The sequence below is a fragment of the Heliconius melpomene genome, chromosome 3 (assembly GCF_056956725.1).
Source record: "Heliconius melpomene rosina isolate 202511_hmr_F chromosome 3, ASM5695672v1, whole genome shotgun sequence".
NCBI classification, from domain to species: Eukaryota; Metazoa; Arthropoda; class Insecta; order Lepidoptera; family Nymphalidae; genus Heliconius; species Heliconius melpomene.
In genome coordinates, this window is record NC_140391.1 from 5,678,798 (window position 1) to 5,704,003 (window position 25,206).

Genomic DNA, 25,206 nt, shown 5'->3' on the forward strand with positions numbered 1-25,206 from the left:
CTGGTCCGATTTACTTTGTTTTTGTTTTGTATGAAAGCTGCATTCTTCAGAAGTGCTATAGGCTATATAACATTACATTACACATATAAACTAATATATTTTAAAGTACTTTCTAATTTGACATGCAATTTATTCTGCCATGTTAATAACAACCGTCGTCGCTACGCGACCGCGTTCGTTACTGCGACATTTTGATATTCATCCTTATGAAAATAAATATAATAGTCACTTTTAACATTTTATCTAGATGTAATTATAGTTTACTGTTTAACATTCTAATAAATAATTAAGGAGATGTCACTGATTCGAAATGACCTAGCCTTCGGGCGGCATAGTATGAGTATGACCGACGCGAAAATATTCTTATAGTTCAAGCAGGAGCCGCGTCCGGGTCCACTAGTCTATTTACATAATTTTTATTCATAATCTGGTAATATGCTCACACATCAAAAGGAACTCTTTTAGTTATCAGAAATCTCGAAATTACTTTGAAGTATAAATAAATAAAATTTTCTTTTAATTTTCCATAGACAAGGAAATTAAATACAAGTAATAATTTTTACAATGGAATTTTTAAAGTAAACAGTAAATTCCATTAGAAAAAAGTAAATATTATATGAAAAGACAGGTGTACCAGGCCCAAGGCCTTAACCTTGCTACTTTTCAAACATAAACTACGGCCACAATGACTCAAGAGGAAAATACCACCGCGACTTCCGCTTTAATATTGAACAATATTAGCATAAATAACAATCAAACTATTCTAGTCTATTGTTTATGAAAATTATTATTTCAACACGATTTGAATAATTCATTTCTTATTTATATCTAGACCTAATAAGACCTAATAATATTTTTTAAGACGTAATAAAAACAAGAGATTATTTGGTAAAATACAAATAAATATTATAGTATGTTTATGAAATTAGAGACAGATATGTTCGGGGCACGGCGTTGTGTTCCGCCACTCAATAGGCATTATACGAAAAGTGATGAAAGACTGGCGCAAAAGTTTTATGAAAGAAAAGTGAGTAGTAAAAGAGATTGGGGAAGATCTCGATTAGTCTCCGAAAACACAATATCGATGATATTGGGGGAAGGTCACGTAAAAATAATGAGGATCCCTCAGAAGCTACGTTTGAAGAGGTTGATGATGGTGGACGAGGCGAAAGAGGTAGGCAGGAACGAAGCATTTTGCGCTCCGTACTCTCTGGCTACCTCGCTAGGAATACAGCGTGTAGCTATAAAATATATATATTTTTTCCAAATAAATGGTTAAAACTTGTAAAAGTTAAATTAAAAACGTACGCCCAATCAATTTAATTTGAATACGAAAATTAAAAAAAGAAAAAAAATTGTATAATTGCAATTAACCCACGCTTGAGCAAGCTATCTACTTACCGTGTAATAATAGAGGCGTATATACTGTAATATCGACCATTTTTATCATTTACATAATTTCATAATTACATCCGCATATACAAAGATTCAACACGTTTTAATTTGTTAATCACAAATTATAGCACAGCTACAGCTTGGTTTTATAATTTCCTTTAATATCTCTCTCATTAGAGAGCAGGCAAAAAAAATCTAATATAGGACACTCCACTCTCCATAATGAATAATTTCGTTGATAATAATGTTATTATAAATAGCTTACAAAATAATGAAGACTTTAAATAGTCGTTTCTATAAAAAGTCTTGCAGTTGTTGTTAGAATCGTATCTAAAAGTGTCAGTTGTAAATACAATTAATTGTATTCTGTATAAGCAATTTATATTTATACAAACATTATAATTTTTGTTATTTACATTAAAAATATAATATAATACATTTTACATAATTCAAAACCACCTACTACATATGACAAAGATGTTTCCCATTTCATTTCATACTTTTCTCCTATTATATTTACTTGTAATATTGCATTTATATTTAATTCACAGCTTCACGCTTCACGTTGTATCCCGCACACAGCAGGATAGGCAGAGGGAACCAGTGCTAAAACACTCCGTTCCTTTCCGCTGAATTCCGACGAATTATTACTACGAGTATCATATAATATCTATTTTAAACTCTAATTTTGATGGATTTTAATATCGTAAGATAGAAAGTGAATGTAAATTACTACGTCGATAAGTGATGCAATATAGAACTACTGGTACTGCAGTGTTGGGAAAATGATAAGGTATCTCGTTGTCTATGCAAATAACATTGTGTAAATGTTTGAACCATGAGAAAAAAACGATCAAGGGCTTTGTTTCAATTATAAAATAAATATGGGATAATTTCATAAGCAACTATTTTATGTTTTTCCATGTCATAAAAGGCAACGACTGAAAGAATATGTTTTGTCGATATTTTTATATTTACAAAACAATGTCAACATAATATGCTTCAGACTAAAACTGTGTTGATTTTCTCTTATAAAAAAAGAAAGAAAACTCTATCTCACACACTGAGCATGGTAGGCAGAGAGAACTTAGTGTTGAGATACTCCATTACAATTTTTTCACCAAATTCTGGAGGCATTGCGTGTTGAGTAGCAGAACTGAACATGCAATGCCTCTAGTAACTAGAAGCAAAGAACTAAAACTAGAACGTAGAAATGAAAATATTAAATATTTATTTTCCTCTAGTAGGAGTCGAACCCACACCCTGTCGCGTCAACAGGCACACGCTTGCGTCCCTACGCCACGACTGGCTTCAAAATATTTAATAATAAATCTAATTTCATAAAGAAAAGAGATAGATGGGTAACAAGGTGAATATTTATCTATTAGTCCTGGCCCAACATTGCTTTAAAGGAAAAGCTCATTTTTCAAGAATTTAATTTACAAAAATAATTTAAAGAATGAAGTCGCCAGCAGCTTTATAACTTAAGACAAGTTGATGGATGATTGTTGATGGACCGTACCGTGGCGAATGCGATAAGGCTTGAAACTTATGAGGGATTTCGCAAAGAGTTTTAATAAACTTTATAAATATATTGCAAATACAAAATTATTGGATTGTAAATTAAAAAATATTATAAATAAATATATATATTTTTTATAACATTTAGCCTAGTGCCTATAGCCTAGTGTTATAGTCCTCGTTGTGTGTTAAGTGGCGGAACTCAGCCCCATGCTCTTCGACACCACGGCGAAGAAATGAAAATATTAAATATTTTATTTTCTCGAGTGGGAATCGAACCCACAAACTATCGTGTATGGGTACACTCACACGCTTACTCTTACGTGCCCCTGCGCCGAGACTGGCCTCTACATATCTGGGAAAGATAACAAAATTCATATATTCGTAAAATTGTCTGAAAAATTATACGAAAAAAACAGTTAAAAATAAAAACTATTAGAATTAAATCAAAATTGATTCAATACCTTAGATATTTCCTTAAAATAAATTTGGTAAGCATGCAAAAATAACTTCGAGATCAATGTTTTCTACCAGTTTTAGTTTAATACAATGCCCACCTATGATCTACGTTCTAAGTAATTATAATTATCCATCTACATTCTAATTTAATTTTAATTATTTTCTTATGAAATTCGTACCCACTACCATTACTTCTAATGCGCATTATAGCAACTGTGCCACCACTACATAAATTTATTATTTTCACTTATTACTATCGAAATAGTTTTTTTAGTAAATATATATATAAATAATACTGTCTAAATTTTACATAAATATTTTCATAGCAATTACCTAATGTAGAGCAAGTCATTATATTAGATTTGACCAATATGTCTCACACGTTTTGCGTAAGCGGAAGTTACTTTGAAACTATTCGTAATGTGTCTCTCTTATGTCAAAATTGTGTGAATAATAATTATTTATATATTTTTTTTATGTTTTTCTACTATGACAGTTTATTCTAATAAAAAGTTTAACATGGTATAAATATATATTTTTTTATTTTTAAACGTGAAATGTATCTGTACAAATTTTTTACACCAAGCGCCGCCCTTATATACCTCAAATTCGTATTTTTAACTTCAAATTCGCTTTTTTCATCTTAAATCCATTCAAGTTACAAAATCTAACATTTTAATCGAACTCTACCACCAAATTAATAAATCTAAGCTATTATAACTTACAACATAACAAAATTAATTCACTCCAAATCAATTTTACAGTGAAAAACCTATACATGCAAAAGTAAGTTTTTACTTAACTAATTCAGATTCCTACATAAGTCTTACAAAATAATTGATTGTCGTCAAAAATTCGCTCTATATTAGCGTAATAGGCTACTATAATATACTATATCAATTACACAACCAACATAGTTCTTGAGAAATTGCACCAAATATCTGTTAACGACTATAGTTAATACCATATAAGCTTTAAGTAAGCAATTGATATAGATTAATAGTTTTTTTTTTCTTTTTATAAACTACATAGCTAACTGTATAATTAGAGGAAGAAATTAGTCCACAGTTGAATTAATGGGTATAGGAAAGAATTGGGTAACTATAATACGTGACTGTATTGGGTTCTCGAGATATCTTATGTGTTGTAACTTGTCTGTTTATTTTGAATTTACTTTTTTTTTTGTTTAGTTTTGCGGTGTCTCCCTCGTGTAGGAGGTTAGGTTAGGTTAGGTTAGAGGGAACCTAGGAACCTAATGTTAAGACACATCTCATATAATTAATAATGTAAAATTTCACATTCACATATGCAAATAATTTAAATTTGTTTATTTTTTTGTTTGTGGCAAATGGAACCTATTGTTAAGACACCTCGTTTCCCATTTTCTGCCAAATTTTAGTGGCATTACGTATTGAGTGGCGGAACACAACGCCGCATATTGCGTCGACACCAGAGCGAAAAAAAAATCAAATATTAAATATTTCAATGAAAATTAATCCAAAATATAAATACATATCTGTAGTACCAAGCATTACTTAAGTAACTGATCTAAAGAATGCCCCTCGATAAGCCTTTTCAAATACAATTGATTATTTACAACAATCGCGCTTAACCTTCACCTCGATATAAAGGAAAAAGAACGGATAATTGCTTTAATGAAATGTAAAACCAAATTTTATTGTTCTAACTGCCATAGTCATTTATTATAAGAGTTTTGCAATGGAAATGTCCTTAGCCTGGTCAAATGTTGACTACGTGGAAAAGATCATACTTAATTGATATTTTTTTATTAGTTACACTCTCCGCCTTCTAGGCTTTGCGTGTTGAGTGGCGGAACTTAACGCCGCACTTTTCCCTTAGTACCAGAACGAAGAAATGACAATATTAATAGATAATAATTAATTTCTTCGAGTGGGAATCGAACCCACAGTTCATATACCGCTACGTCCAAATTTTTATGTCTTTTAAATAGCACTTTGCTTTCCTAAATATTGAATAATAAATATATGGAATGGAATAATAATAAAAATTACATTTTGTTTAAACTCGGTCTTAATTAACATTTAGTTAAGTAATACAATTAATTCAGCAAATTCTTTTAAGGTCGTTAGTCTCGCACTCCAAGTGCATAGTCATTATTCAACAGACAACACCCAACACTGTTACTTACATAAGAAGCTATATAATTGTTACATTTTTGTTACAGCTCGATGAAAATTTAAAATTTTTGTACTAAAATTACAGTTATCTAACTTTTTTTTCTTTTGTAATTATGATACTATAATTAAGCACACACACTTGTCTTATTTCTCTGTTATATCATCTTTTTTTTTAAGATTTTATTATCACACATCTTTTTTTTTTAAGATAGATAAGACAAAGAAAGTCGTCGTGGCGCAGCGGTAGAAGGGTGTGACTGTAACGACAGTTGTGAGTTCGATCCCCACTCGAGGAAGTGAAATATTTATAAAGAACGCCTAAAGAACTCAGCGCAAAAGAAGGGAACGAAAGTGTCTTAATGTGTAACATTTACCTGCTCTGGTAAGACAAAATGTGATCTTCAATTCCACCACTTAATACTCAACATCTCGAATTTTGGTGAAAATTGGAGAACGGAGTGTTTTAACACCAGGTTCTCTGCCTCACCTCCATCACACATCACATATTCGGGCTACGGAGCAAAGCTGAAAAAAAATATAGATATATTACATTTTAACGAAAATCTTATTTTCATTTCACAAGTTTCTATTGCACAAACTATTTTTAAGTACATCCTACAGTGAAATTCCAACTTGTTCCAAGTTTACTAAACTACGTTTCAACTAATGGTAAACTTATACACTTCCCAGAGCTTAATCTTACAAAACAGAAGGAAGTTTACGATACAAGACAAGCGTAATACGTGATATATAGCAACATTTAGTGATTTTAAAGTGAGATTTTTATGAGCAGTAAAAATAAATCGAGCTGAAACGAGAGCGTTTACAGCTGGAGACACCATTATCGATTTTACATTTCAAATATCTAATTCAAATATATTTTAAGAGTAACTTCGTGTTTTATGCTTTATCACACCTACGGAGAGGAGGTAGGATTTTTTAGATAAAATTATGATAAAATTAATATTAATTAAATTTATGGAAAGCGGGACAATAAAAATATTAGCAAACAAACTAGGTTCCCTCTGCGTACCCTGCTGTTTGCGGGATACGGAGTGAAGCTGATTTAATTTGATTTAATAAAAAACTTGTTACATATACTTAATGTATTTTTTTCATTTTAAATTTGGAAAACAAGTGTTTTATTAATAAATACATTTGATGACAAATTTATCAACTAATAACAAAAACAAATATATATAATTATATATTATTGTATGTCAAAGACATACAAGAAATACAAATATGTGAAATAAAAGTAAAAATTTAGATAACAAAGAAAGACTGCGTCGATACAGATAACAAAAGCCATACACTTTATGATACATTAGACGGACTTCCGGTTTCCCTCAAGTCAATTTCCTGTAAGTAATTTTTATGGCCCATATTTCTTTAGCTCTTCCCAATACAGATACCCTACGAGAAAGTAGGGTGCTCGTAAACATTTTACACTCGTATTTTCTAGTATAATGTTGAAAATTATATAGGAAATGTATTGCAAATTAGATTTTAATTTCAAATTGTTAACTTTGGAAAGTACTGTTTATTTGTATTCACGACTTTTCTACGAAACATGTTTGATGATAGCTAATTTTGAATTAAATGAATACTGCATTTTGTGAGGTACCTTCTAGGAGGGAATGCACACAATAACATAAGGAAAGGGAATCTAGGAACCTAGACACATAAGATAAAAATATATTCTTCTTCTACTATAAATATAAAAAAATTAAAATAATAGTAAATGTAAAAAATATTTTTAACTTTTTATGCAATACATTGTATGCAATGATCAGCTTTCAAGGTTTCCACCACAAAGAATTTTTTTAGATTAAAAGCAGGAAAAACATTCTTAGATTGTATATACTTACGGATACATTCTTTTATTTTTCGTAGGTCATCAATATTTATTTCCAAGGCCAGATCAATTAAAAAATTATTATTTTTGCTCAAAATGCTTAAAGAACGGAACGAAATGGAATGTAATGCGTTTCATTAAATTATACGATGTTAAATTCCGTTTCAAAGCCTTATGTAATAGCATTTAACAACAGAAGCTTAAGAAATAGCAATTCTGCTTATAGAAAGGGTCTCTCTTAATCCTTTTTGGATATATGAGTCTCTTGTACATATAAATTATGGAATGACTTGAGTTCGGCCAGCTTTGTAATAAATTACTTATGATTTCGTTACATCTATATATATAAAAGGACTTGTCCTCACTGACTGAGGTAAGACGCACGCACAGCCGTAACCGCTGTGCGTAGAAACGTGAAATTTGGACAGATGTTTACTTTCGTAATCTGGACATCCACTAAGAAGGGATTTTGAAAAATTTTAACCCTAAAGGGGTGAAATAGGGGTTCAAAGTTTGTATGGAAAAAAAATTAAATCGGCACCGATTTTTATAAAATTTGAAATTTAGATTTTTAAAAGTATTTAATTGAACACGTGTTTCATCGTTTTCTAGAATTCTCCCCCTAAGGGTGCAAATAAGGGGTTGAAAGTTTGTATAGAGTTTTTTTTAAATCGGCACCAATATTTATAAAATTTGAAATTCAGACTCTTAAAAGTATTTAATTGAACACATGTTTCATGGTTTTCTAGAATTCACCCCCTAAGGATGCAAATAAGGGATTGAAAGTTTGTATGGAAAAATCTTTAAATCGCCACCGATTTTTATAAAATTTGAAATTTAGACTCTTAAAAATATTTCATTGAACACATGTTTTGTGGTTTATTAGAATTCACCCCTAAATACGCAAGCGAAGCTGCGCGCGTCCGCTAGTTTAAATATATATGTATATATAGTCGACTGATCCTAAATACATTGCGTGTGTAAGTGCTACTGGGGGTTTCAGAATTCGGCAGAAAATGGGGAACGGAGTCTCTTAACACTAGGTTCTCTCTGCTTTCCCTGCTGCGGGATGCAGCGTGAAAAGAAAATTAATCATTTTTATTGTCCAGCTCTCAATACGCTGTGTCGGTTTCGGGTGAAACAAAGAGTACGCCTGCTATATGCGGGAATATGCGTGAAGCTGAAAAAAAATGTACTTTCACTTACAATAAAATGATAGAACAAAAATCTTTATTATTGAATTGTGTAAATTTTATATTAAAAATATGTCAAGCATTCATACAAACAAAAATAATTCCTAAAGTCACGTAATATCTATAATTTATTCAAAGCAATTTGTTTATTTGCGTGAAGAGTAATATTTAAAAGGAAACCATTTATTTTGAAAATGTGTGCCGTCTTCATAATTGGCGGTGAAACATTTTAATTACAAGGTCTTTGATTAAATAACTGTCTTATGACGTTTTAATAACACTTTTACTGGAAAGGAAGTGGCAAATTGATTCCACTGAGATTTATGATGCATACTTTAAAAAAAAATAGCTTCACGCTGTATCCCGCACACAGCAGGATATGTAGACAGAACCTAGTCTTTAGACACTCTGTTTCCCATTTTCTGCTGAATTCTGGAGTCATTGCGTGTTGAGTGGCAGAACTCAACGCCGTGCTTTGCCTCGACACCAGAGCGAAGAAATGGAAATATAAACGTAAATTATATATTTTCATTTTATTATATCAATATTAAATATATAAAAATTGGACCAACCATCGCTATTTAATATTTTTCTATACTAGAACTTCCTTTATTAAATGAACATTTTCAAATTTATTTTATTTTTGTTTCAGTTAAACATGCACAAATTAAAACTTTGCCTCGTGGCGCTATTCGGCGTGGCGTTGGGGCAGTTCGTGAACTTGCGGACTTCCCCCGGTCAGACATATTTACATCAAATTTCTCCCGCTACCTATCCTAGAGGTATTTTTCCGGCTCAAAGACTACCCGTCAATGGACTTGGGTAAGTTAGGCAATGGTGCTTTATTTGTAACTAGCATTTGTTTCATTATTTTTAATTTTTAATGATTAATTAATATTAATTAAATTTAAAAATGTATTGTAATATGTATATATAAGAATTCCTGATTCTAATTGTGAGTCCTACCCAAATGATAACCTTTTTTATACTATTTCATTGTAAAGTTTTAATTAAATTTGTTTGTAGATCCATTCCACCTAATGCTTTTTGTGTTTAGAAAAGGTTTAGCTGAGAAATGTAACTAAAATTGCTTATACTAACTTATTATATAGAAACGACGAAATTATCAATAAAGCCCTGTGATATGCACAAATTCTATAGTATTTAATACTAGTAGAGTAGCAGATACATATTGCATGAAGCTAATTTCGCACCAATTATGTTAACAGCTACCTGAAGACGATGGATGTAGAAGAACTCGCTGCAAAATTCGAAAAAAGGTTATTTTTATCAAAATTTTTATTCATATTATTACAATTGGCTTTACGAAATTGAAAGTAAATTTAATATGTAGGTACTATATGTGTCACTTCTGATTGTTTTTACAGTCTATGACATATATGACTTTGATTTTACTTTGTTATGTGAGCGAGAATTTTCAAAGAAGCATTAACGACGTGACAAAATTGGTTTATTGTGTCACGTAATTTGTACCCGAGCTCGGGTTCGATGTTCGTGTCTTGTTATCTTTTGAGGAAAAAAATCAAGCCTGTACATAGATTTCGCTGTATATAGATTTTTTAAATATAATAAAAAAAAACATCAACAACCCGTTATACGAATATAGTAAAACCTATTTTGGTACTATTAGAAAATTATGTTTTTTTTATTTGTAAGCACAGGTTGTGGGTTCGATTCCCATTCGAGGAAATTAAATATTTATTATTTTCTTTTCCTCGTCCACTCAACCACGCAATGCCTGCAGAATTCGGTGGAGAGTGGGGAACGGAATTTTTATAGCACTAGGTTCCCAGGTTCCCGCTGTCTGATTTGTCCGGGATATAGTGTGAAACTAAAAAAAAGAAAATTATGTACCTACATGAAATTGAAGGTGTATATTATATTTCTAATATATATTGTAAGTAAATTATAGATAAACTGAACATTAAGAAGGTAAGTAGTACTGATGTATAATATAAGTGTGTTTTTGCGTATCCTAACAATTGTCAGTCCTAACATTTGTGTAAATATTGCTAATCTAAACACCTCCTTAATATTTAATTAAAAAAAATTGACCCAATAGAATTATTTATTATAAAAAAAAATAATATGAAATATATTAATTTTAATTCTAACTTTTTATAATTTTAGTTTTAGCAACCCTCCACCACCTGTTGGGTCTGGACAAGACCCAGCTACACAAACATGTGGTATTGCACCGGCATTTTGTGTCAAATCCAAGTACCGTACAATAGATGGTTCGTGTAATAACCTGCTCAGACCTACATGGGGTAACCCACAGACGCCTTATGGCAGATTAGTTGCGTATAAATATGGAGATGGTAAGTTAAAGTTACTTGTTTAGTAAAATAGCAAATAATTAGATTAATATAATATCTTTAAGTCACCCTTTCCGTAGCACGAGAGGATTTTCAGAGATTTCCTAAAATAACTCGAGAAATCCTCTCTACTCTTCTATCCTCCCAAAGATAACAAAAGGCAAATTTACATTATCTAGGCCTATATAAAAATAATAGGGTTACATGAAAATTACATTATTATGACTGTCCTAATGGTAATAATCGCGGCGTTGGGTTCCGTTATAAAATAAATATATTGTGCGTTTTTGGTGATGTCTAAAACAATAATTTTTAACATGAATGTAAAATAAATGTTATATAAATTATTTTTACAACCATCGTTTAAAAAGTACCCATTCAGTACAAATTAAACCACAACGGCAACCAAAGAGAATTTTATTCTAAAAAACATTATGTTAAGTTCTTGTTAAAGTATATTTTTGAAACGTAATTTTAATTATTCTTGGTATTTTGATTGTTATTTTAATTTTAATATGAAGCTAAATTGCACTGTAAGGAATATTCTCTTTGACGCTACCTTAATATATTTATTACAGAATTTGTGACATAAATCTCGTATATATAAAATATATTTTTAGCTTCATAATGTATCGCGTACATAGCAGAGTAGACAGAGGGAACCTGGTACACTTCCTTTCCCCACTTTCCGCTCATTTAAAAAATTGTAAACGTATTGGATTTTGTTCTTTTCGGGTATTCGAGGGAATAAATATATTTTTAATGTTTATCTTATTTTTTATTGTTAGAAGACAAAATGTGTCATTGGATTTCGTTATGTAAATCTCATCCTTTGATTTGGCGAGAGTAAAGAATGACTCTCCATATTTTCCTTGCAAAATCAGTAAAGAAAAAAATCTACACTAATAAATAATCAAAGTATGTATATGTCTGGAAATTATACCTATTTTTATTAAATATAAATGAATTATAGATTTTAACTCTAAAGTTAAACTTTACAATGTATATTTACAAAAAATATTTGTGGTTTTAAAGAATAAATTGTATTTTCGATATTTTTACTTAATTTTCCTTTGAAAAAGTTTTTATTATTTTTAATCAAACCTAGAGCAATAAACAGTCCCAATTGTTGGAGCCTCATAAAATATTTTATGACAATTCTTAATCAAAAATAAACTTGATTTCAAAATAAAAAATACATAATTCAAAGTAAAACAATATATGTACTCGTATATCTAACATCGCTGGTGGCTACTTCTTCACGCAGATGGCTACTCTAATTCAATGAAAATGGTCATTTTGTCCGTAACCGGGTAGCGGCAGGGTTATTATTATGACTATCATATCATATTTCATAATTAGCTTATTATTCTGGACAACGGACTATGTTAAAGGAAACGTCGTATGTTGAGTGGCGGGTCTTAACTCCGCGCTTCGCCTCGACACGAAAGCGAAATGAAAATTTCTTTTCCTTGAGTGGGTATCGAACCCATAACCTGACGAGTTTACAGTCACATACTTGTGCCCCTGCCCCACGACTGGCCTCTATCTCAGGGTCATGGGTGTGTAGTTGTATATAAAATACGTTAATAAATCTAAAGTTATTGAAAGTTTATTTATCACGTACAGTTTTTTCTTAAAGTAAAGACAATGAATAAGTATTTATGATATCAAAAATAAGGTTGCATATGTAACCTGGTCCGAGATATCAAGGTAATAATTAAATAAGGTATATTTTCCTTTTTTATTTTAGGTATAAGTCAATTTCCACGATCTGTTTCTGGTGATGAGCTTCCAAACGCTAGGACTGTTAGCAATTTCTTATTCCCTGAAAAGAACCTAATTGACCCTGTGTGGAATCTAAACGCCCAGCAGTGGGGTCAGATTATAACGCACGACATGTCTCTGACCGCCGGTGTTGCACAAAGTCGTAAGTCTTTCTCTTCTTTCATGTATTATTAATTAAAATAATTGTAGGTATAATTTAAAAAAAATTTTTGAATTAATTGATTTCTATACATAGAAAATAACACTAGATTATACGTTATAATTGAATATTTTTTTTGTGTGTCTGTCTATCAGTACATTTGCATATGTATTACGTTTTTCTTGTATAAAATTTTTAAAATATATATTAGAGTCATTTATACGCATAGTTGTTACCTTAACATACTTGTTTATTTTTTAGATATCTGAAAAGTAAGGTTAAAAATTGGCTTTCAATTTGAGATATGTAGAATATACATGCGTACACACGTATGAATATGTATAAATGGTGATCAATTATAGAATTTAACATCGCTTATTTTTTTTATATTTTCATTGAAATATTACGAGTTCGAATCGAACTCTGGGAAATATATTTATTTATAAATATTTCCATTTCTTTGTTCTGTCAACAAAGCAAACGGCAACAGTTCATTCATTCCCTCGAATGGAAATCGAATCCACGACCGTCGCGCTTACAGTCACACGCTTGTATCCCTGCACCATGACGGCCAAAAAATATAGCTTACACTATAATATTCACTTTCTATTACAGGTTCAGGTGTATATTTGTAATGAGGTAGATGATATCGACTAACGTTTTTAGTTTGAATTGTTTTTTGTGTAATTGTCTAAATGTTTTTTTTTCACTTATCATTTACTTACAACTATAATATACAGCCCATAAGCTAAAAAAAATATTTACATATATGTATCTAGGCTTATATAAACATTATTCCTTTTATAATCATTCATATTTATTCCATTTCTTTGTCAATTTACTTTGTCGTTTTTGTTATTTGTGTGTCGAGTGAACTTAAACTTGGGAACGTCCTTCTTCGTTTATATATTTCAATTTTTTTGTAATTTAAATTTAACATATTTATATATTTAAATTAACAGATAAAGATCCATTAACATGTTGTGATGACAACGGTCAGCTCTCTGCAGACGCCCATACAAATCCCATGTGTGCCCCCATCATAGTACCACCGAACGACCCCGTCCACTCTCAAGTCGGCACTCAGTGTATGAATTTTGTAAGAACCGGCACTACGAGAGATAGAGGATGCACTCCGCCATATGCACCCGCTGAACCTGTAAGGTTTTTTTTTGATACTATTTTTTTTTAATATAGAAAACCAACAGACTATAATTCTTAGGTTAACTAAATAGCCTTATAAAGCCTCGCTTTTTAAACATCAAGATTTCGAGTTGCGGGACTCAACGTCGCTCTTTGCCTTGTTACCAGAGCGTAGAAATGAAAATATTAATAAATAATTATTCATTCCCTCAAGTGGGAATCGAACCCACAAACACAAGCACAAGCGTCTGACTATGTGTGTAAATAAATATACTTGTAGGATAGTAATTCTCATGTGTAATATAAAATTGGTCGGCAGTAATTTGTAAATGTAATAAAATGATGGATGGGATGCCAGACATCTTGTACTGGCGGTTTCGCTTTAGGTGTACAGAACTGACACAGATTTATGGTACCTTAATTCTAGTCGATAAATTATATCAAAAATTACTAAAGCGGCAAACAATACGCGAATTTGAATTTAGTAATTAAATACTTCTTGAGGCTAATGTATTTAATATTTATATTTTTTCTATCCCATACAGCTGGATAGGCACAGGGAACTTAGTGTTAAGACACTCCGTAGCTCAACTTAACGCCGCGCTTTGCCTAGACACCAGAGCTAAAAAATGATTATATTAATAAATAATAAGTATTTCACTTCTTCGAGTGGGGATCGAACCCACAACCAGTCGTGTTTACAATCACATCCTTGTACTTCCTTTTGACGATAAATGACTTTTAAGTAATTATATACTTTATGGTGGGAAATATTATCAATTTAAAATTAATTTCTACATCGAGTTTGTATGTATACATATATAATAGTGGACCGTTTTCTTATTAAAATATCAAGTAATTTACTATAAACTTTAATTTGAAATATTGCAAATAGAGTATAAAGATCAGCGTACCATAAAATTATACAAAAACCTTTTATAATAAGTACCCACCTACATCTAACGTTGTGTAAATACTAATTTAAATTATTTTATCTCACGTTTAGCATTAACATCTATTCGTTTAACCAAATTTATTGAAGTTATTTTATTAAATTTATAGTTATAAAAGATATTGTCAAAAGAATAATTTTAATTGTATAGTTTTTTTATTATTTTGTTGTTTTCGTTCCCCATTGACCGCTGGATTCCGGAGGCAATGAGTGTTGAGTTGCGGGACTTAACACCGCGATACCTCGTTACTAGAGCGAGATAATCAAAATATTTCCTCGACTAGAAATCGAAACCACAAATATATTTTTCATTTAATAAAAATCATATTTTAGTTGACAACAGTAACTGCTTACATGGATGTGTCCAACGTATATGGTAGCAGCGAACGCCAAGCTAACGCGATACGCGCCTTCTCTGGAGGACGCTTAACAACAGTTTTGCGAGGAGGACGACAATGGCCCCCACAGGACCCTAATGTTACACTGACTTGTGAATCGGCACAATCTCCAAACGAACCCTGCTACTTGGCAGGTAGATACTTCTTTTTTTATTTATTTGCAGAATAGCACGCTGAACCTGGGAACCTAGTGTTAAGACACTCCATCCGCATTAAGAAACTTCCGTTCCCCACTTTCCACCAAATTCTGGATTAGGAGTTTCTCGTTACCTTTTATTTGTCTTATCATTTAACCTTCGTTGTCAATTATTATTGAAAAAAATCCACTCTACTTAAATTTGAACGAAGCTGGATTTGAATTTATACCTCTTGTATCTAACTTAACATTTTTAAGAGTAAGCTAAATAATTATATCTAGCCAAAGAAAAAATATTTCCATTTTTGTATACAAAAAAAATATATATATAACAATTTTAAATGTTTCTTGTCAACAGGTGATATCAGAGTAAACCAGAACCCGCAACTAACAATCCTCCAGATCATTATTTTAAGAGAGCACAATAGAATAGCTGATATTTTATCCTCTCTAAATCCTCACTGGGATGACGAGACAGTGTACCAGGAAGCCCGACGCATCGTTATAGCTGAAATGCAGTACATTAACTATTACGAGTGGTTGCCGATCTTTTTAGGTAAGTAAACTATTTGAAAAATATAACAGAGTATTAGATTAAAGTACGTGAACGCGATAGGTTGTAGGTTCAATACCCACTCGAGGAATGGAAATATCTTATATTTTCTTTTCTTCGTTCTGGTGTCGAAGCAAATGGCGGCGGTATACGCAAATACGCAAATCCTCCACAATTCGGTGAAAAATGTAGAGCGGAGTGCCTTAACACTAACCTCTCTGCCTACCCTGTTGCTACGGGATAGAGCGTGATGATAAATACAAACTAAAGGGAAGGCCATTGCTATCTACAAGTTCATGTAAATGCCATAACAGTATGGCAGCAAAGCAAACTTTTACATAAAATATTTTTGTATAACACAAGGCTTCTCCTACGATTTGCAAGTTAAATTAACCTCGACAGAGCAGTAGTTGCTCAGAACTTGGGTGAGCAAATAGCATTTATGTATATATGTATAAACTTTTCCTTCAAATAAATACAGGTATACATCGCATGGAAATAATAATAATATGGTAATTTAATTTATACTTGAAAGTAAACAGTAAATTAATCTATTTTTATACAAATTTTTCTTTAATATTTTTAAAATATTTTAACTTGCCTTATATTGAAATCTCTTTTAAAATATTATTTAAATGTATAAGTAATTAATACTAACTAACTTAGATAATACGACTGGAGTTCTATCTAATTAGGCTATAAAAACACCCCACAACAAAATTTAAGTTTAGATATTTAGGTAAATCTTTGTTTGACAATACCTCTATAGAATTTTTTTTACAAAGAATCGCTATTCAAAGGTTTTCATTGGGGGAGAAAATATGCTAATTATACAAGAATGTTAATTAATTAGAAATGAAAAGATATTCATATTTACTACTAAGTGCTCCGGAGCGGCTTCGCCCGTTTGGACTATTATGAATATTTAACTACTATATTAATATTATTGAAGTATTAAAAGATAATTCATTATTATTTTAATATAATTATCTATTATGTTATGCACTTAATCGATCGTAATTTAAATGTATTAAGATATTATTAGATTTTCCAAGCTACATCGAATTGCACTTTATGCGTAAAGTACTGCATTTTAATAGTCCTGGGTTTACCACAAACACATATAAATCTATTAATACCAGAAATTACAAGTATATTTATATATACTTGTAATTTCTTGTTTCTATGTTTTTTATGTTATAGGTTATGAAAATTTGGTTAAAAACAAGATTATCTACCCGGGTGTACATGGATACGTAAATGATTATAATCCACAAGTCGATCCTACAGTGTTAGATGAACACGCAACAGCCGCGTTTAGACATTTCCACACATTGATAAGAGGATATTTGCAGTGAGTTTTCATTTAAATTTTAGAATAATATTTCACTTAATTTTATTTTTTCTTTTATAAATACCTTCAATTAGTTTTTTTTGTTTAATAAATACCTTTTTCTTAAATGCCTTCATCAAACCAAGTATTATTGTTCTTAATAAGTAGTTATTTTTATTCTGATATATCGTATAACGTTTTAATAGAAATAACCTATATAATAAAAGGTTTAAAAAAGGACAAAAGACTTTAGGCATGCCGCACTGCCCGTACTATGCATGTATATTATAATCTCAATAGGAAACAATACACTTTAAAGTTCGTTCTATTTTATATATTAATATTTAACTATTACTTTATAGTAAATATTATTTTAATAATAAATCATTAAGATAACAGTAAGAAAACTCATAAAATATATTTTCAAAGCTATTTCGTTTTAAAAATTTTATAAACGTAATAAGTATAGACAACCAAAATATAAGGATTTATTTAAATCGTACTTCCCTTACAGATTGGTCACAGAAAACAGGCACTTAGCAGGCCTCGTTCGTCTCAGCGATTGGTTCAATAGGCCGCTGTTACTAGAACTCGAGAACGCGTTCGACGACTTAACAAGAGGGCTTACCTACCAACCACAAGACTTCAGCGACCAGTTTTGGGACAGCGAAATTACGCAATTTTTATTTAAGTGAGTATTCATTCCTTTATTTTATTTTTTGTGCTTATAATTTGCCTTGTTTTATAAAAGAAATGTATTATAGATATACTAAATACTAGCGGCCCGCCCGCGGCTTCGCCTGCGTGAACTACTTTATTATTAATTTCTGTCTCCATGAGTACCTTCGTCCTATAAGTGACGTCCATGCAAAAATTGGGACTCCTAGCATTTGTAGTAACGAAGATTCATACAAACTTTCAACCCCAAAAACAACCCCTTAGAGGTCGAAGATTACAAATTCCCGTCTTAGCGTGCACCTACGTCCTATAAGTAACTCGTATGCAAAGTTTGAGATTCCTAGCATATGTAGTTTCTGAGATTTCGTGATGAGTGAGTGACCTTTCGATTTTATACATATAGATTACAGTTTTAGAACTAAATTTCTGTAATGAAATGGCAATATGCAGATAAAACCCATTCAGTATTTAAACTGGATTTTATTATACGTAGATACAGGTATGCTTTAAGTTTTTATATTTCTGTAATTTTAAAACCATATTACATATGCTTATAGCAAATAAACTGTTATAACTGTTGGTTGTAATAACGGGTTCAAATTATTACTCGGAGTTTTCATTTACAACCCAAGGCTATGTTTTGCGACATTGAGAAAGTCTAATTTTGAGGACCCCCAAAAAGTAAGAATTTAAATCGATTTACTTTGTATCTTCGTAATTAATATAGTAATCTTACGTCAAGCTACAAGCAATATTTATTTTGTGTTTCACTTTCTGCTGAATTCTTAAGGCTCTGTAGATCTCAAAACCGCGGTTTGCCTCGTTACCAGAGCGCGGAATATTAATATATTAAATATTTAATTTCTCCGAATGGGAATCAAACCCACAACTGTTGCATTTACAACGGCCTCAAACTTCATAATAAAATGAAATATTCAAAAAATATTTAATAAATGTTTTTTTTTCTACAAAAAATTAAAATATTATACCGGATTTATTTTATAACCGCTCATTATGCAAATGGATTGTATAATACAAGGGAAAGGAATGCGAAAGATTTGTAAGAAATTTCGAGGATTTTATTATTCATTGTATATTCTTAGGTAAGCAATGAAATAAAATTATAAAAATAATTCTCATATATATAATCTATACTTCTATACTAATATAATAAAGCGGAAGAGTTTGTTTGTTTGTTTCTTTGTTTGTTTGTTTGAACGCTAAGATCTCTGGATCTACTGGTCCGATTTACTATGTTTTTGTTTTGTATGAAAGCTGCATTTTTCAGAAGTGCTATAGGCTATATATATGTAGGGGTATTGCACTAGTCTTATTATATTCTGTATAAACACGCTATATCAGCAACCTGAATTTATTCACTACAAATGCAATTGTGAAATTATGTTCCACTATTGTTTTGTAGCGTATAAATAACCAAATTAAATATGCAATAAAAGAGTTCAATATTAAGTCTCGTATCATTAGCATCACCCTGATGCTAAAGCCCACATTGGTGACCCCGACGTCAGTCTGACGAACCCAACTACTGTCCGACGCAAATCTTTATAGGATTGGTGAGTGCACATTCTAACCGGCCTCCCACAAGCGGGTCTCACCGGTTAGAATTTCAAGAGGCAACGAATTACCAAGTCCTATATATAGAGATTTTCGGGAAGTTAAAGGGTCAAGATGTTTCACCCATTGATGCCTGACGCTCCGATACAGCAATAAGTTAATTTTCCCGGCCCGGGACTTACTCCATCAAACATAGAAACGCCACCAGAGATATCAGCCATAAGTATCGTAGCCAGGATACCTGATTTCTGGCCTGAAATGCCACGACTGTGGTTTGCTCAGTTCGAGTCCATTGTAAAAGCGCAAAAGCAGGGGGACGAAACTAAATTCCACTTAGTCATCTCGAAACTAAGTAGGGAATCTATTCAACACATAGGTGATCTGTTACTGAATCCGCCGTCCGAACAAAAGTATGACATAATAAAGCAAAGGTTATTGTCAATTTATGAAGAATCCGCTGAGCGTCAATTTCAAAAGTTAATAAGCGAGATGGATTTAGGCGATCAAAAGCCGTCACAGCTACTACGAAAGATGTCCGAATTAGCAAGGAATGCGAATGTCGCTGACTCAACACTACACAGTTTATGGCTTCAGCGATTACCGAGCTCTATAAGAGCCGTCCTTATGGTTAGTCAAGATCAAAAGCTCGAAAATTTAGCCGCTATGGCAGATAAAATTATGGAAAATATGAAAATTCACGAGGTATCACAAGTCGACGCCTCATCATCAGATTTCATTAATAATGAATTATTGTCACAAATCAATAAATTATCTATTGAAATCGCAGAAATAAAAAGCTCATTCAGATTTCGGGGGCGGCAAAGAGAACCATATAGAAGAAATAGAAGCAGTTCAAGATCAAGGCGAGATTCACGAGGCAGGCAACATAGCCTATGTTATTATCATTATAAATATAAAGAATTCGCCCATAAATGCGAGCCACCTTGCTCCTGGAAACCTCTTCAAAAAAACTCACAGTAGTGTTGACGGAGACGGACGTCAATGCTATTTTTCCATCTAGCCGTCTTTGCGTTATCGACCGCAAAAGTCGATATCGTTTTTTAATAGATACGGGAGCGAACATTTCAGTAATTCCGAGAACAAATAAAGCCTCAATATCAAATCAATATAAATTATATGCGGCCAACGGGAGCGAAATTAAGACGTACGGCGAAAAAACGCTTATATTAGATCTGGGATTACGAAGACAATACAGATGGACTTTCGTTATAGCAGACGTAAAGCAACCTATTCTAGGCGCCGATTTTCTAGAAAAGCATAATTTATTAGTCGATATGAGCCGTAAGAGGTTAGTCGACGGCGTCACAGGATTATTGAGTGCGGCAAGGATAATTAATACTAACGCACCTTCAATTACGACAATCAATGTCGAAGCGCCTTTCGCAGATTTATTGCAAAAATATCCAGATATAACCAGACCATTTTGCGCAAAAGAGACTCCTAAGCACGAGGTCGTACATCAAATAATTACTCAAGGTCATCCGGTCGTTTCAAAGTGTCGGCCGTTGTCAGCAGAGAAGTTTAAACTCGTTAAGAAAGAAATTGAACACATGTTAAGTATGGGCATATGCAGGCCTTCCAAAAGCGCATGGGCCAGTCCTATCCACGTCACGAAGAAAAAAGAAGGAGGTATTAGACTATGTGGTGATTATCGAAAACTAAACGCCATTACTAAGCCCGATCGATATCCTATTCCGCGTTTGCTGGATTTCACATATCTCCTGCCTAAGAAGACAATATTTTCGCGAATAGATCTCAAACGAGCATATAATCAAATACCAGTTGAAGATGTTGAAAAAACCGCTATAATTACTCCATTTGGCCTTTTTGAGTTTCCACGTATGCCCTTTGGACTACGCAATGCCGGCCAAACATTCATGCGTTTCATGAACGACATAATGCGTGGCCTCGACTATGTATTTTGTTTTGTCGACGACATTTTAATTGCGTCTGAGTCTGAAGATCTTCACCGAGAACATATTGAGGAAGTATTTTGCCGTTTAAGTAAACATGGTATTACGATAAATACAGAGAAATGCATATATGGCCAGTCTGAAATAGATTTCCTCGGTTACAGAATTTCGCCAGAAGGTATAACTCCATTATCAAGTAGAGTAAAGGCAATTGACGAGTATCCCCTACCGAAGACAATTCGTGATTTAAAGCGATTCCTAGGGATGCTCAATTTTTATCGTACAAGCATCTCGAACGCAGCTACACATCAAGCGCCGTTAAATAAATACATGTGTGGCCGAACTTCAAAGAGAGACAATCGCACAATCGAGTGGAACGACGAAACTAGGGAAGCTTTCAATCAGTGCAAGGATAGCTTAAAAAGAGCCATTGCGCTGATTCCACCCTCTCCGCACGCACCGCTGTCGATAATGACAGACGCATCTCAAACATGCGTCGGAGCCGTTCTGCAGCAACAATTAAATAACGAATGGAAACCTATTGCTTTTTTCTCCAAAGCTCTATCTCAAGCTCAACAAGCATACAGCACCTACGATAGAGAGCTGTTGGCAATTTATATGGCGATATGTCACTTCCAAAATTATTGTGAAGGACATGAAATTATTGTGTACACAGATCACAAGCCATTAACTTACATGTTTAAGCAAAAACAATCTGTTTCTAAAGAAAAAATATCACCGAGACGACTAAGACAATTAGACTACATATCTCAATTCACATCCGAAATTCAACACGTCTCCGGAGCCGAAAATGCAGTAGCTGACGCATTATCCCGCGTATCGCAGATTAATTGTCCAAATAAAATAGAATGGAGCGATATTGCGACTCAACAAATAGTTGACCCAGAATTAAAAAAACTGTTACAGAATGATAAGCTGAAATGGAAAAAAATCACCTTACCATGCAACAAAGAATTATACTGCGAAGTGTCAACAAGTGCAATTCGACCGTATGTACCGCGAGTATTTCGAAATGAAATATTCAGTACATTACATGACGTAACGCACCCAGGCGTCAGAGCGACGAGAAAAATGTTAACGTATCATTATTTCTGGCCTGGAATGAATAAAGACGCAAGTACGTGGGCAAAACAATGCGTATCTTGTCAAAAAGCGAAAATCACGCGTCACAATAATTCGACACTCATGCAGTTCCCCGAATCTGAACGATTTGAACATGTGCACATCGATATTGTGGGACCTTTACCTATATCTAATAATAACCGATACATTGTTACGTTTATTGACCGATTTACTCGGTGGCCGGAGGCAGCCCCGGTAGCCGAAGCTACCGCCGAAACAGTGGCAAGGAAGTTTTACAACATGTGGATCTCAAGATTCGGATGTCCATTAAGGATAACAACAGATCAAGGACGTCAATTTGAGTCAAATCTTTTCTCATCCTTGTCAAAACTACTAGGAATTAAAAAACTTCGAACAACAAGTTATCATCCGCAGTCAAACGGAATAGTGGAGAGATGGCATAGAACTTTGAAAACAGCTATTATTGCACGCGGTAATTCTACTAATTGGTCACAAGAGTTACCTACTGTACTATTAGGACTTCGCACCGCAATTCGAGATGGTAGTGAAGTCAGCCCTTCACAAATGGTATACGGTACGAATATTAAAATTCCCGGAATATTTTTTAACGTCATTAAAGAAAACAACATAACCTCGTCAGAAGAGTTTGTTCAACAGTTACGTCGTATTTTTCACAACGTCAAGCCAACATCGTATGAGCGGAAGAACAAAGACAACAGTTTCGTGTTCAAAGATATGAGTACATGCGACTATGTGTTTATCAGGACCGATGCTGTAAGAAAACCACTGATCGCACCATACGAGGGCCCCTACAAAGTTTTGGAAAAACATGAAAAATACTTTAAAGTTCAACGCTCCAACAAAACAGCTGTCATATCGATTGACCGACTTAAGCCAGCCTTCGTTATAAACAAAGGCGATGACTCCACGAATGCAACATCAGCAGAACGACAACAATGCGCAAACGCAGGAGCCTACGACAGCAAAACACCGCTTCAAGTCACTAGGTCAGGCCGAACAATTAAACCTGTAGTTCGATTTGGTTTTTAAACAATTAATTTTTGTTATTTTATATTTATTTTTGTACATTTTTTTCCCAAAGGGGGAGAGTATTGTAGGGGTATTGCACTAGTCTTATTATATTCTGTATAAACACGCTATATCAGCAACCTGAATTTATTCACTACAAATGCAATTGTGAAATTATGTTCCACTATTGTTTTGTAGCGTATAAATAACCAAATTAAATATGCAATAAAAGAGTTCAATATTAAGTCTCGTATCATTAGCATCACCCTGATGCTAAAGCCCACATATACATTACGCATATATACTAATAAATTAAAATACTTTCTAATTTGACATGCAATTTATTCTGCCATGTTAATAACAACCGTCGTTGCTAAGCACCGGTTTACAAAGTTTCTTTGTTGTTTTAAGTAAACGTCACCCAAAATGAACTTATATTTTGCTATTTATCCTTATAAAAATAAATATATTATATAATATTTAATAAATATTCTTATAGTTCAAGCAGGCGTAGCCGCGTCCGGGTCCACTAGTATATAATAATTAGATGTTAATTAAGTATTTATTGACTTAATTTCTTTCTAAGTTTTTAATTTTATGAAAGGTTGTGAAAGAAATTTTTTTTTTAGCTTCGCGTTGTATCTCACACATAGCAAGCAGAAACCTAGTGTTAAGACACTCCATTCTCTACTGAATTCTGGTGGGGTAGCGCCTTGAATGGCGAAACTCAACGCCGCACTTTGCCTCGTTACCAAAGCGAGGAAATGATTAAATTCAATATTTCATTTCCTCGAGTTAAACCTACGACCTGTCGCATTTACAGTCGCACGCTAGTACCGGTGCGCTAAGAGTAGCTGAATTTTATTTTTTTTGCAATTAATTTAAAACAAGTTTAACTAACCTAAGGTTTCTATTTACCTCACTATACATATAAATATAAAATTTATAACTAATTTAATAATATATACATTGTTTTTAAAAAAAAAGAATTAAATATTCAATTTAAATATTATTTTTCAAGCCAAGTAAAAATTTTCATAATACCTTATTAAATAGCTTTATCCATTTAATACTTTTGTATGTGAAACGTACGTGATCCACGTTTCACCTGTTCTGTTTTACGTTATAACATTATAGACTACAATTTCAATGCCTGCCTGGGAATTGTAATTCAGACTAAATGCAAATTCACAAGCAGAGTTCACATTAATCTATTTTAATATTTAAATACTTGTGTAACAAAAATAATATTTTAGTAATAATTGAATTTTGTTAATAGATAATATAGCCCAGTCTAACACAAGGGGGCTCTAAGCGCGACAGGTTGTGAGTTTGATTTCCACTCGAGGAAATATTTTCATTTCCGCCACTCAACACACAATGCTTTCTGAATTCGGCTGAAAGTGCAGAACGAAAGTGTATTATTAATGGGAATAGAGTGACTTAACATTAGGTTCCCAGATTTCTTTTACCGACCCTGATATATGCGGCATACTGCGAGAAGCTAAACAAAAGATAAT

At 32.6% G+C, this 25,206-nt stretch overlaps 1 protein-coding gene across 2 annotated transcripts in view; it reads left to right on the forward strand.

Annotated features, from left to right (window-relative positions):
• Pxd (Peroxidase) overlaps positions 1 to 25,206 on the forward strand; it is a 56,395-nt gene that overhangs the window by 22,301 nt on the left and 8,888 nt on the right. Inside the window, exons 2-10 of one of the 2 annotated variants that reach the window (XM_085207451.1) lie at positions 9,238 to 9,407; positions 9,815 to 9,865; positions 10,737 to 10,927; positions 12,678 to 12,854; positions 13,814 to 14,010; positions 15,280 to 15,478; positions 15,839 to 16,036; positions 17,237 to 17,387; positions 17,881 to 18,057. In XM_085207451.1, coding sequence (XP_085063577.1) covers positions 9,244 to 9,407; positions 9,815 to 9,865; positions 10,737 to 10,927; positions 12,678 to 12,854; positions 13,814 to 14,010; positions 15,280 to 15,478; positions 15,839 to 16,036; positions 17,237 to 17,387; positions 17,881 to 18,057 — 1,505 coding nt within the window. In that variant the 5' untranslated portion in view covers positions 9,238 to 9,243. The remainder of the gene's footprint in view (positions 1 to 9,237; positions 9,408 to 9,814; positions 9,866 to 10,736; positions 10,928 to 12,677; positions 12,855 to 13,813; positions 14,011 to 15,279; positions 15,479 to 15,838; positions 16,037 to 17,236; positions 17,388 to 17,880; positions 18,058 to 25,206) is intronic. The other variant, XM_085207452.1, reaches the window with a different exon arrangement.